This window comes from Dreissena polymorpha, chromosome 1 (genome assembly GCF_020536995.1).
Source record: "Dreissena polymorpha isolate Duluth1 chromosome 1, UMN_Dpol_1.0, whole genome shotgun sequence".
Classification (NCBI taxonomy): domain Eukaryota; kingdom Metazoa; phylum Mollusca; class Bivalvia; order Myida; family Dreissenidae; genus Dreissena; species Dreissena polymorpha.
Genome location: NC_068355.1, coordinates 137,408,429 through 137,423,820, shown reverse-complemented (window position 1 = coordinate 137,423,820; position 15,392 = coordinate 137,408,429). Strand labels below are relative to the sequence as shown.

The 15,392-nt window shown below is 35.1% G+C and overlaps 1 protein-coding gene across 1 annotated transcript; it reads left to right on the top strand.

Moving 5' to 3' along the window:
* The first annotated feature begins 3,534 nt into the window (after positions 1-3,534).
* On the top strand, positions 3,535-14,483 carry LOC127851551 (uncharacterized). Its single transcript, XM_052385382.1, has 2 exons — positions 3,535-3,694; positions 9,750-14,483. Exons 1-2 carry the CDS (start codon positions 3,602-3,604, stop codon positions 12,006-12,008), a joined length of 2,352 nt encoding a protein of 783 aa, XP_052241342.1. The 5' UTR covers positions 3,535-3,601; the 3' UTR covers positions 12,009-14,483.
* The last annotated feature ends 909 nt before the right edge of the window (positions 14,484-15,392 follow it).

Here is a 15,392-nt window from a genome sequence, read left to right as displayed (position 1 = left end):
CTCGAATCATATGGACCAAAAGAAAATACAAGTATATAGACAATAAAAGAAGACATTTTGCCGACAAGTCATTGCAAGGCTTCCAGCTGAAAAGAGTGTCTCAAATGATAACCGTTTGAGACTAAAAATTAAAGCAAAACAAATGTGATCGTTTACACAAATAATATCAAGGTCAGCGCGCGTTGAGCAGCATGCATGTATGGAATTCGTCCCTGTGTATGTAAGCAACAATTGGCTATCGACATTCTACCCGTTTGCTCATAATAACACAGTCTGGCTATTATTTCTATCAACAATTGTATGGTTAGTTTTTCCTTTACAACGGAATGGAACAAAAAGTTTAATTTGAATGCATGGAATAAAAACTGCGTCTTAGTGAAATAGAAGTGTAAAATAGAGATCAATCGTAAACAAACTAACGTTAAACACATACTATATCTTGTGAAGACCCAAATAATTTTATCTGATATAGTAGAATTTATACCTACATAAAGAAGTGTGCACTGTGTTTATACGATTAAATAAATTTAATGAATATTTTGTATTTGTCTTATATTCTGCAAATACGACCTTGTATATTCGTATAAAAGTGCACATGACAAGTTATGTGTACTAAGTATTTGTGTAGAATGTACAAAAATGAATGAAAAAATGTATACGTAAATATGCGAAACACTACACAACCATTTCATGTGGTAGATGAGCGACTAACAACTGAAAAGTGAAACCTATTGTTTCCCGTTTAATTATTTAGAAACGTAAATATGTTACCTTCATTTGTGTTCAGGATATACGTTTTATATATTTTTCAAAGACGCATAATGTTTAATGTTATGCTTTGGAAATCATTAAATGTAGTCGCTGAGCAAAACTTATTATACGCATACAGATATGGTAATATTTCCGATAACGTTAACCCTTTAAACACGTATGATACTTGCTTTTCTCACTTAAATCGTTAACCGCTCCTTCGAATGCTTGGCTTCACTGTTATTTCTTTTGCCAATAAATCACATCACGGGAAAACCAAGACACAAAGAGGTTTAATACGACTTTTAATAAAAGAATGCATTGCATACGTTCGCTGTTATAACGTTTACTTTACATGTTTGTAGTGTCGGTGATTCAACATAGGCAACGCAACGCTTGTTAGATTTTCCATTTTGTTTATAAATAGATTTCAATAAATAGATTTACTGCGTCGAAGAAACAGAACACAGTAGTTCATATAGTAGTGTAGCGAAATAAAAGCGTGTACTTAAAGTTAATAATGATGGTATACATTAATCTATGTGTGTGTTCTAAAATTACAAAACACATAATTCGTACAACTGAATAATTAATTGTAAACACATATAATGGAACCACTGGGGGCTGACGAGGTCAAAACGTAGTCCGTTTCGCTACGACGTCGGGTATATGTTTTACTACGAAAACATGGTGTAAATACACTTCTTTCATAGGCGAGTTTCATATTTTCTGGTGTTTATGGATTAGAGAACGGAACATCCAGTAATGGTAGGTACTTATTTTCAATAACAAACTAAGAACAAATGCGCGTAGTTGCAACCTTTAAGTTTATTTTGAGCTAAAATCGAATTATTTTGATTTGAAGCAATGCATAAGATGGTTATTCTGTTAAAATAGCCAATTACGGTAACTTAAATTAAATAAAACTACATTTTACTTTGATTCAGTGTACATTACACATTTTAAAGTACAAAACAGGTTACGAACATATATTTTAATTATTCAAATGCTTTGTTTCGAAGGAAATTACAAGTCGCTTTATGTAAAGGTTTCGCACAGAGTATGTATTGGTTGCGCAACGAAGTACAAATATAATGCATAGGTTGCTCAACGAAGTTTTTGTATCCATTTCAGGACATATCACATGCAGTTTGCAGTTACTGCAGACTGCCATTTCCCAGTGCAAAAGATGCCATGCTTCACTGTGCGCATGAACATCCAAACGAAAAGGTTGAACCCGGTGAAAGCCTGCAGAGTCCCGGCAGAGCCCCGGTAAACCGTCACTACGCCGGCACTCACCGGGGTTATACCGGCATCAGACCCCGGCAGAGCTGCGGCAACGCCCCGGTTTAACCGGGGACAACCGGTTCATCCCGGAGATATTAAACATTTTAATACTTTCCCGGTGGAGCCCCGGTCGTCCACGGTTCATCCCGGTGGAGCACCGGTTCATCCCGGTAGGGCCCCGGCTCATCCCGGTAGATGCCTGATCACGCACTGGGGCTCCGCCGGCATCATAGTGAGACTGGGCCTTAACCGCATTGTAACACGAGGTAAATTTACCGGCCGTCTCATGTACGCAGTTAACAATAACCTGTGACAGAAACCCACTGCCACACCTTTACAACAATATATTGATTATGCAATTGCGGATTTGTGCCATTGGGGTCCTACTTTCCACACCTTACGGCTGTTACAGGTGTGGATTTTACAGGTACAATCATGTATACAAACATGAAATTCACCTCAAAATTAGTTGACGATAACCGATTTTCAAGAAAATCGCTTTGATATATACAATGTTAAAATCAAAATCCGTATGAGATAAATAATGATCGAAGTTGGGACATGGGATTTACTTTGACATAAGCAGAGTTTCGAGATAAGCGAGTTGGGGATAACGAGAATCGAATGTTATTTGATAAAAAGTACCGTATGCTGAAAACCTATCGTCGGTCTCTATCAAAATAAACGTATAAGGGATTGTCACGAGGAGAAGATGAGTCATTTTTATTGAGACCGACGACATTAGGTACTCGACTCTCAACTGTCATCTTATATATGGATTTTCGATTTTAATCGTTTCCTTTGGCCTAGACGTGAATGTAATTATATCATAATAATGTGCATTACCATGTCGACTGTGCGCTTCGGATCATGTTGTGCCGTTGTTACTACCTCTGTCTCAAAGGAAATATCCAGCCACTCCATGACTATTAAAAAATTTTTTTTCTTTATTTTGCCTTTGAGAGATAACCAATACGTCTTCTGTGAGAAACGCATGCACGCTAAAGCGTTGTCGTAGCGAGGCATATACGTATACTGTCAGAGACATGATCATGCCTTATAATAATATTTAGCCTTTATTTATGATAACTGGGTCACCCTACACATTTCTAAACACACCAGTGGCTTAACAATACATAGATCAATATGGAAATTGTAAAATTGTGTCAATTATACACAGTTGTAAACCTTAATTGCATTTTTTAAAGTGAAACTTGACTTCGGTTTGATAAATCAGCGGTATATTTCATGTTTAACCGCATAAACCAGACACATCTTGGATTATAATTTTATGTAACAGACCTATGAAATGACATTGTGCTTAAATTCAGAGTTTTGTTATTACAAAATCATAATCTTACATGTTTTAAACACAATGTTCGACTAATCCGTTCTCGATGTCATGTGTATTTAAACAATGTTTTCGTAGTAAAACATATACTCGACGTCGTAGCGAAACGGACTACGCTTTGACCTCGTCAGCCCCCAGTGGGAACGTAAACTTACAAGAAGTGCACAGCATGAAGCAGCTGAGTCACACACAGAATGTTCAGCATCGACTGATATGGTCACATTAGCGAGACGGATTGATTCTAGTTTAAACTCACGGATACAGGCCTTACTCCAGCAAGTCGAAATGTTCAATGCGTTTTTACAGGTACGTTACTGTGATTGATATTCTTATATGTTTAAGCTTAATTTCCAGTTACAAACGTCGCACTTAAACATCTTCCTTCTGTATTGTTTCATTATTAAAACATTTGTTTTCATTTAAAAGATCAACGAGGATTTCATACATGACCAACTTAATTTACATATGATTTAATTCGTAACACACATTTGACAGCAACTGTTAATTATTTGATGTAAATTGATTACCAAATAAATGTATTCGTATTGAACAAAACTTGGGTGAAGTGGGATTGAACAATCATACGAAGAAATCAGAATTCCTAAAATGTTACTTGTCATAGAAATTAATAAAATGTTCATGGTTAACAGATCATTTAGTCGTGAAAATGCAAACTTTGATACATATCATATTTGATACACGAACGAAATTAAAATTCAAACTGATATATTAAGTTGTAACGTTATTTTTTTGTTTTAGAGAAATCCAACATTTTATCAGAACATCATGTCTAAACGTAATTGTCCAGTCTCTGCAACACTGTTTTATGTTGCATCGCTGTCTTTTAAGCTCAACTGAGCACAACGTGCTCATGATTAGCTTTTGTGATCGCCTTTTGTCCGTCGTCCGTTGTCTGTTGTGCGGCGTCAACATTTGCCTTCCCCTGCGAAATGTTGTTCTGCAGTTCACGAATAATTCGTGAACTGTTCATGAACTGTTAGTGATCTGAGTTCATGAATTGTTCACGAATAGTCAGTGAACAGAAAATGAGCCACGTCTGTGAAATGTTCTTGAAATTTTAGTTCATGAACTGTTCATGAACACTAATGACATGAAGTGTTCATGAAATATTCTTAAAACCTAATGGCATGAAGTGTTCATGAACTATTCTTGAACCCTTATGGCATGAAGTGCTCATGAACTATTCTTGAACCATTATGACATGAAATATTCATGAACTATTCATGGACACCAATGGCATGAAGTGTTCTTGAACAGTTCATGAACAACACAATTCTTGAGAAATTCTTCAGGGTTTTGCTGTTCATGAACAGTTCATGAACATTTTTCTTCTATTTTTCAATGGCTCATTTTCTGTTCACGGACTGTCAGTGAATAGTTCATGAACCATTGTTCTTCAATAGTTCATGAACTGAGGTGGCATGAAGTGTTCATGAACTATTCATGAACAAGAATTTGTCAATTTATGCAAAGGTTATCATAAGTGTTACCAAAGCTCAACAAACAGGTCAGGGTAAGAAGAAACAAGTCTTGTATTAGCACTTAACATATTGATAGCAAAATATAACAATAATTTAAATATAACACTAATAACTGAGATACAAGTGGTTTGATAATACTCTTTAAATTTCATAATACAACTTTGCACTATATGTTCATGAATACTTCATGTATTGAAAAGATTATGAATAGTCTCATTTTCAGTTCAAGAATCATTTACTAATCAATGGTTTCCCTGAAATGGTTACACTTACAGTGCCAAAGAACTTGAAATGGAACCAATGGCTGATCAGTTCAGCCAGTAATTTATTAAAGACTTACATTTTCAAATATAACATAAACCATGTGCCTTCCGTTTCAACTTCCTGTGCACACAATATTCTTCCTTTGTAAAAACAGCAATGCAATGTACATGTTTGAGTTCTTGATATCATCTTAAACTGTTCTTGAAATAAGATGTCCTTAAAACGTTCTTAAACTTGTCTTTTAAGTCTTCCAAGAACAATGACAGATCCATCATATGTTCAAAAACATTGTGTAGACCTGTTTAAGAACATCAGAAGAAAACATGTTGTTCAAAAAAGTTCTTAAAGTGTTCAAGAATAGTTTAAGAATAATTCAAGAACAGGAAAGGTCCTTAAAAAGTTATTGAACTGTTCCTGAAGGCAGTTCTTGAACAGTTCTTGTACAAATGTTCTTAAAATTCTCTAGAACAGGTCAAGAACTCTTACTTACAGCGGTGAAAATACTATGCATATTCATACTAACTTCACAGGTTTCACAAATCTACAAGATTAGTATGCTAGACATTTCAATATCACTTTCAAAAATATTTATGAAACATCTAGCACAAAGGAATTCATGAATTATTCATGATGGATCCTCAAAGTCTGTCTCAGAAAAGTCATCAGAAATAATTGTTCATAAAATGTTCATTACTTAGTATTTATGGTTAGATAAAGAACTGTTCATGAACTTTGAAGTGTTCAACAAAAATTCATAAACTGTTCATGAACGTGTCTTAAGAACAGTTCATGTCCAAAAGTTCATGAACCAAGATGAAGATTGGAAAACCTTGTTAACACTCTAAAGGCCACATTTATTTTCCGATCTTCATGAAACTTGCTCAGAAGATTTGGCCCAATGATATTTGATGTGGTCAAAAATGGTAACCTTTGCTTGAAAAACATGTCTGCCAAGGGGCGGGGCATTTTTCCATCTATGGCTATATATGGCTTTAGTAAGATCTTGTTAACACTCTAGAGGCCACATTTATTGTCCAATTTTTATGAAACTTGGTAAGAAGATTATACAATAATATCTTGGATGAGTTCGAAAATGATGCCGGTTGGTTGAAAAACATGGCCGCCAGGGGGCGGGGCATTATTCCTAATATATGGCTATAGTTAAACCTATAGTTAACACTAGAGGCCACATTTATTTTCCGATCTTCATGAAACCTGGTCAGAAGACTTGTCATGATGATATCTTGGATTGAGTTTGAAAATGATACCTTTGTTAGAAAAACATGGCTGCCAAGGGGCGGGGCATTTTTCCTTATATTGCTATATATGGTTATAGTAAAATCTTGTTAAATCTCTAGAGACCCCATTTATTGTCCAATCTTCATGAAACTTCGTCAAAAGATTCATCCCAATAATATCTTGGACGAATTAAAAAAATGATGCCCTTTGGTTGAAAAACATGGCCGCCAGGGGGGCGGGGCATTTTTCCTTATATGGCTTAAGTAAAACCTTGTTAACACTCTAAAGGCTACATTTATTGTCAAATCTTCATGAAATATGGTCAGAAGATTTTTCTTGTTGATGTCTTGGATAAGTTCGAAAATGGTTATGTTTGCTTGAAAAACATGGCTGCCAAGGGGCGAGGCATTTTTCCTTATATGGCTTTGTAAAATCTTGTTAACTCTCTAGAGGCCACATTTATTGTCCAATCTTCATTAAATTTGGTCAGAAGATTGGTCTCAATGATATCTTGGATGAGTTTGAAAATAATTATGTTTGCTTGAAAAACATGGCTTCCAAGAGGCGGGTCATTTTTCCTTATATGACTTTAGTGAAATCTTGTTAACACTCTAGAGGCCACGTTTGCTGTCCGATCTTCATGAAACTTGGTCAGAAGATTCATCCCGATAATATCTTGGAAGTGTTCAAAAATGACGCCGGTTGGTTGAATACATGTCTGCCAAGGGGCAGGGCATTTTTCCTTATATGGCTATAGTAAACCTTATTAACACTCTAGAGGCCACATTTATTTTCCGATCTTCATGAAACTTGGTCAGAAGATTTGTCCCAATACTATCTTGTTATCTCAGGTAAGCGACTTTGGGCCTTTCAGGCCCTCTTGTTTATGCTCGTGATTTATTAAAGTCTATTGAATTAAGTCATTCCAATACATATACATATCATAATACAAGTTCCAGCAGAAACTTAGCCACGTTTGTACATAAAGCTTTTTTTTTCAAAGAAACCTGTATAATTATTAGTATGATAATGTTTAACTCAAACATGACTTCTCGCTATTGTGTACATTTGCCTTTGTTTTTTATGTAAGTTATAACATTGTTAAATAGATTCTTTATGCTGTAATCTAAATTCTTTAGATCTCTTTAAGTATTGATACTTTATTTTACAACTTACGAAATTCAATTCTGAGCACATGCCATGTCTTTATATATGTTACTTTAATTTTAACATGTATACTCATGAACTGTATGTCTATGGTATATTAAATACCCTTAAAGTAGCCCTTCAATATATATTGCATTTGAATATACATTGTTTAAGAAGTTTAAAAGTCGACATAATAACCCGTTGTTATGGTTATTGATCAGCATTTTACGACTTGTAAATTACAAGTTCATTTTTGGGACCCAAACCTCCGATGTTTGGGTTAGTGTGGCGAGTACTTTAACACCAGAAACTATGCCTAGTACATGGTTTATTTTAACCGAGATATAAAGCACGTAATCAAGAAATCACTTAAGTTGTGTTGCCGCAGTTTTGCTGATTTTTTTTAACAAGTTGAATTTAAACAAAAATAGTTTTTATAATGTGTATGTCACTAAAAAAACGTTGTTTTTTTTCACTATTTAAACCACATAAATGGATTTTTTTTCTGTCTAATAGAATTCTGAGAAAATTGCTCATATATGTTCATCAACTTATTGTCATCATAAAAAAAAACAAATAAAAAAGGGGGGTCACCGCACTTTTAACAGTGATTTTTTGTTTTAACAATCCCCACCGTCTACGTAAAATTTCATAAAAAAACAGCAATAAGGCTAAAACCAAGTAGTAGTACCGGTACATAGATTGTTAGAAAAATGCATAAACATTATAAATTTATTACAATCATAACTGGAATCACAACAGCTTACCAAAATACATTAATACAATATTTAATCACAAACATAAGACCATACAGTATCCAACTCGACCTTAAACACGAATAACTTACATGTACTTCTTCACAGATTTCGGCATGTTTTGGAGTTTGTGATTAAATGCTTGAAATTGATAATTGTAAACAACAGGACTTGAGAGCTTCAGTATAAAAGAAGAATAAAATTAAAGAAAGAAAAAAAGTTTAAATTTTTTTAACCCCACCTGGGATCGAACCACTGGCAATTTATTCTTAAACAACTCATTTCTGATGATACTGATAACAAAAATATTGAGTTGTGCTAATAGCATCATCGGTGTTGCTATAAATATATCATCGGTAAAATAAACTGCCGTAACATCCCTTAAGATTTGTCAAAGATATATAAACGCATTCAACCATCGTGAAAGTATCATGCCTTGGCAGGTAAGAAGAAAACGATTTAAAACAAGTGCAGTAAATATGTGCAATTAAATCGCATGGTGCAATACAGCTGTTTTCATCAAGTATTTGCATCTTTTGTTTTTGTAAAAAACATGCTGTAACTTTAGTATCCAGGCAGTTTGTCAAACAAGAAATGTTTCAGATTCGCAAATCTTCGTTGCAGTTATATTTGCTGGGAAACAGTATAACTGATCATTTACCATGCTCTTATATAGCCATTATTTGCATATTTTGACGTTTTAAAAACCTGATAATTAAAAAGCGTGGCAATGCGAAACGATTAAATAATTTGGAGGGTTTTGTTGTTTTTGGTATATTTTGTGACACTACGAGGATTGCTTAAATAAAGTATAAAATACATTATTCGTCGTATGAGCACGGATGGCCGAGTTGTCAAAGCGTTACATTCTTACTCCAGGGATCAGTGGTTCGATCCCAGTTGAGGGTTACTTTTTTACTTTAATTTTATTATTGTATTTTTACTCGAGCTTTTAGATCAAATGTTTACATTTATCAAAATAAAGCATTTAATGACAAACTTCAATACATGCAAACATCTGTGAAAGTGTCCCTTTAATACAAAACCGATTTTTTTAACGAAAATTGATTTTTGGAGCTTTTCTGATCAACTTAAGCCCGTCGCTAACATCAATAACATTCCAGATACCATGTTTAAAACCCATTCGTAATGAAACTTGATCAGAAAGTGCCCCACTGAGATATCGGCCTAGTTAGAAACTGCGTCACTTCGGATAACAAATGAGATCAATAGCTATAATGAAATAGTTAACATTTTGAAAGCCACATATTTGTCAAATCTTGCTGGCAATAAACAAGCTTCACATAAAACACTATATGCGAAGAACAGTTTTGTCCCTTTTGATCTCAGGCAAGCGCTTTTAGGCATGTGTCCTTCTTGTTTTAATTTTAATTGCGTGTATTCCAGCTAACATTCTACTCAATAGATTCATATTGCAAACATTCGTTTCAGTTCTTCAACAGCGAAATGCTGGTTCCTGTGGGCAGTTCCCAAGATGGATCGAAAGTCAACGTGCCCGGTGACGGTGGTGATGTTGATATTTTACTAATCTCGAAAACCGCGATTTTAGATGAATCATTATTGGAATACGACCCCCGTTATCCCGCGTTTCTGAGAGTTCGGGGCGATAGCACACACTCAGAAATGTTCAAATGGAAACGATTAGTCGAAGATATGTACGTCCCAGTCAACGTGTTGAAACATCTAGAACGAAGAATATATGGTTTACTGAGGGTTTTCGTCAGCGTCGTGTTACGTCCAGGTATATCAACCGATGGGGAATATTTTAACGTTTTCAAAGAATCCGCTGTCGGTTTGGAGATTGCAGCACTAGATGGATCGTCAACCATGGATGCTTTGCATGTGGCTGAGGCTTCTGAAAAGAGGGTCAATAGATGGAGTGTAATGTTGAAGTTCGTTCATAGTGCTCTGGACTCGTTCGATGCTATGGCTAACAAATGTGATCCACATGACTTCTCTAACGCACAGAGTCAAAGACCGTTTTCAAATATAGCAGAAGGCGTAACAAGTGCGGGGATAAAAATTGCAGACTTGTATAGAGACTTAAAGGAAAATGATGGTGTTTCAACAATGAGAAACGAAGCAAAAAAGCGAGAGCCCAAAACCGACCCGATATACAGAAGCAGTATAAGCAACGTACAATTAATTGGGGAAACAAGTGACCTTCCTAAACTCATGACTGCTGATATAGTACCTGCATTTACTATTCAAGGCTGGCCGAGGGTAGCCGAAGAGTGGATAACTAGGCCTCGAAAATGGCCTTCGAAAAACTTGGTTCTTAACATTATAAAAACAGATTGTCAGATCGTTGCCAAACGACCTCTGTATCCGAATCTGAATGGAGACAGAAACAATGAGGACCATTCTCCGGAAACAGATGAAAATGATACATGTTTTCGACTGTCATTTTCGCAGTGTGAACTAGCCTTGGCAAAACAGCTTTCTGAGGTACCGCTTTTATGCTGGAAGATTTTAAAGGCATATCAAAAGGCGTTTCTACGCACAGAGCCTCCAGTACTGACTTCGTATCATTGGAAGACTGTGCTATTTTTTATCAGAGAAGACACTGATGACGACTTTTGGTGTGAAGGGAATTTGTTGAATTGCGTGATTAGAGCTTTGGATTTTATGCTTAGTTGCCTCAAGGCCCGTTTTCTACCAGGATACTTTGTCCGTGGAGAAAATCTTATCGCCGGATGTCGTGATGACTTGGTGATTGTAATTCTCAACAAGGTTGCTGAAATACGTAAGTCACCTTCCCAGTTCCTGTTAATTTTTTTAGAAGATCCACCGAAGCCCGACGTTTATATTATTTCAAAAGAGAAAATAATGGACTATTTATGCGCTGAACGTCAGGAAAATATGGAAGAAGATATATGTAATAATATTATACACGGTATGTGGTCTTTCATGACATTTGAACCCAATGAGGATAAAAACAATAGCAATGAAGATCATTTTGACAGCTTCGGAAAAAGATATCCCGAAAACTTCCGCAATTTTGTGCAATTAATAAAGGGAAAGAATATGAATAACTCTGGGCAACTTATTTTAACTGGTGTCGAGGCATTAATGGAAACTGTCTTCTCATTAGACAAAGAGGGTTCAGAATCAGATAATGAAAATGAGCAAGATATATATGCAAGAGAGCAACGCACACAATATACGAAAGAACAAGACTCACAGACATCAGGTATGCCTTTAATGGCAAACGAACAAAGCGATAAGACGGCACATACAACTGCAGACACTGCTGATTATAATAAAACGAGTGCAATCGTTTCGAGGCAGTCAACTAGACAATCGGAGAAGTCTTTGAGTCGAGTAAAAATGGACGTTGAACACAACGAATATCCACAACGAGTGAAAGATAAAGCTGAGTACCAAATACCTCGTGCTGAATATTCTAATACGTCGACTAAACAACATGACGATTCATTTAGTCGAAAAGTTGAGACGGGTGTTAAATTTGTAGATGACTTCGTTCGACTTGTATCTAAAAGAGACGATCTGGAAAGCGATGAAGAAGAACGTGAGTCCGGTTCAGATCTTCTCAGTTTTGCTGGAAACTTTATAGAAAAGTTCCGAAACAAACTAAGTGAGGAAAAGGCTAACAACCATGACAACATGAACGATTCATGTAAAACAAATACATCTGAACGTGCACCATGTGACCTCGACCTTGATTGAGTATTGAGTTATGAGTTTTTTCGCAAAACATACCATGGTCAATACCGTCCCCTCTCTAAACCTTTATAAAAAGGTCAGGACCGGTCTCAAATGCTGTGATTGTTTCCAAAACAGGCATAACACATGTATAAGTATGTTCAACAATTTATTAGTATTAATCTCTAAAGGCAGTTGTTTGTAAATTATTAATTAAAGTATGATAGAAACACAAAATAATTAAATCAATTTATTTATTTAAGCAATTTATTTATTTTCAACCAGCAGATCAAACCTCTCGTTTGTATATAAAAAAAGTACACAACGTTTATCATTTCTTTAACGGCCTTATTGAAGACACTTTCTAATTTCATATTTTTAAAAATATGTCGTCTTTTATTATGTGATATATGCACAAAGAGTATTTACTTTCAGTAATAACTTAAAAAATATTAGACACACAATTGAATTCAACAAAATAAACTAAAACTGCATAGCAATAACTATTTAACTGAGACCTCGGTCGTTCACATAAGAGCTTGAACATTTGACATCATAACATAGTGATCATAATTTAGAAATAAAAAATGAAAAACAAGCCCAAGTAGACACGTTAATGTCAGCACTATTTTAAAACAATTACTTATTGTTAAGTTAATTGTATTATCACATAATCACGTTTTCCAAATTTTCGATGAAACCAGAAAAGCTCTGTTGTACATATTTCGCTTGACGAGTATCGTGCCTCAGAAAGTTGTATTTATCTTGCACTGGCAACTATTTTGTCATTATTAAGTAACTAAATATCAGTGAAGTTTAAATGTCTATTTATTGCTCTTTATAAATTTGAATTGCGTTGGTGTGCATTTTAAGTTATGTTGTATGTATTGACCTGTATATAAGAAAACATCGGTCATTAGCCTTAAAAAGACGACTAGCGGATATAAACAATAATTTCTCTGTTGACTGTGTTTCAGTTGTAACAAAATAATATTTCTTCAATATTTCCCAACACGTTAGCGTAGCGATATACGTTTAAACTTCTTATTTTCTGAATCCATGGTAATTGTGTTAATGGTAATTTTGTCAATTTGTTGACTGGTCATTTTAAGGCAAGCAGCTTCCACCGCCAATAATACAGTTTATAATATGTGGCATTATTGGGTGATAATATATCATTATCATTACATATACACTTATATATTTATACATATATGTACTTTATATATTTATATATATACTTATTTTTGTATATTTATACGTTCGAATTGAAAATGACCTTTATAAAGGGTAACTCATAATGTATTATAATTTTATTATGATTTAATTTATACATATCGTCCCCTCCCCGCGAAAATCGCCAACCTCAATATGTACAAGTTTTCAGAAGGAAAAAACTTCATTTTTTTTAATTACAGCATGAAGCTAAAACTTTGTATTATGTATCCCTACATGTGCCCTAATGTGTAAAGGGACGTTTGCCTGTTTCTGTAGTCAATATGAGAAAATTGTCAAACTCAAGCTTTTACAGCTTTTACAGCTTGAGTTAGACAATGTTCTCATATTTTTTTACTTGTCTACATTTAGTGTGGAAATTTTCGTTCCAACCAATCGAACTTCGCAAAATCCTCACATGGTATAACTTTGTAAGCCGATTAGATAGGACCTTGGAATTCTTCGCGGGAGAAGCGGGCTGTTTTCACCAGAGCGAAAATGTCAAAACCCGTTTTCGTGCCGAAACTGAGATTGGCCATTTTCGCGGGGAGTGGACGATATGTGTTTATATAAAAGGTTGATAATAAACAACGTTCTTATTACCCCCCGTTCACACAAAGACGCCGCTTCTACTACGATCAAAGTGTGGCCGAAAACGAGGCCGATCGTGACACATCGCTGGAGAAACGTAGTGGAGTCTTAAAAGCGCAGTATGATTGCGGTAGAGTCTTCATGATCGGAGAGGTCTACGCTCTCGCCACGCTTATTTTGAACATGCTCAAATCAAGCGTAACGGGAGCGTGGCCAACAAGAATCGGTGTAGAGTCGTAAAAAGAGCGTAGTAGAAGCGCCGTAATCGTACAGGTAGCGCGGAAGCATCGTGGAGGGATCTTTATGATCGCAGTAAAAGCGCATTAAAATCTCTGAGTAGCGTCGTAGTAAGATTTTGAATGTCGCGGCAGTAAACACAGTAAGCGTTTGACGTAGGGGCATCGTAGAACGGTCGAAATGAAGACCATAATTTTTCAAATTGCTCGAATAAGACTCCGATCGGCCTCGATCCCTTTTTTCAGATCGTGGCTTGATCGCGATGATCGTCGTAACGTCGCAGCTATGTGTGAACGGGGGTAAATTTCAGTGATGAAGATATGTTTTAAATGATAATTGGTTAATGTGTTGTTTACGTATAGTTAACTCAAAAACAATAGCTGAATCAAGAAAGATATTAAAGATATGCGGCGTATATTCTAAATAATTAAACTGAATACACGTGTTAAAAAGTTGTTTTCAGTTGTTTATACCTTATCGACCGCATGAGTGCTCCACTCATTATATAACTCCCGCACCTGAACAATGTAATTAACATAAATAATAAATACTTTTGGTTACAGAATAATATAATGTTTTACTCTTAATTTATTAGCAATTTAAATATAAGGGAATGATTGTGTTTACAGAAGCGGAATAATACCACGTGTGTCAATACGAAAAGATCAAGAATAATTATTAAAATAAGTCATGCCCATTCGAAATGTTAAACCACATATGTGATTACCATCCAAGCCATTAAATTGTCATCATTCGCGTGTGTCATCTGAAGTAAATACTCTTCCTTTAAAGGTTCTACCTTGTGTTTTGGCATAATTGTACACGCGCTTGTAATTAAATTGAATGGACTTTTAATCTATTGAACATGATAATGATTTTATACTCGTAAATTGAATAATAAATAACAGTGTGCATTTAAAAAAGCATAACATTACAACCAACACACAACAAATCAGCAGTTCGAAACAGAACTTCAGAAAACAAAACCCTTCGAAGGTGGTAGATGAAGTTCGGAAAAACAATGTTTATGCAAACTATGTTTCCCTTACACAAGAGACTCGTCTAGTCAATATTTAATTTGTTTAGATCCATTTTAAGGGGCCTTTTCACGTTTAGGTAAATTGACAAAATTGAGAAAAGGTGTTTCAGATTTGCAAATTTTCGTTTTAGTTATGATATTTGTGAGGAAACAGTAATACTAAACATTTACCATGCTCTAAAATAGCCATTATATGCATCTTTTGACGATTTAAAAACCCGAAAATTATAAAGCGTTGCATCGCAAAACGAATTAATAATGTTGAGAGTTCTGTTGTTGTCGTTATATATTGTGCAACTACGAGGATTGGTTATATGAAGTATAAA

Excerpts from the sequence above, each read along its gene's own strand:
- LOC127851551 (XM_052385382.1), top strand. The coding sequence starts at position 3,602 with ATGGTCACATTAGCGAGACGGATTGATTCTAGTTTAAACTCACGGATA. Across the intron at positions 3,695-9,749 it reads TGTTCAATGCGTTTTTACAG|TTCTTCAACAGCGAAATGCT; the intron begins GTACGTTACTGT and ends CATTCGTTTCAG.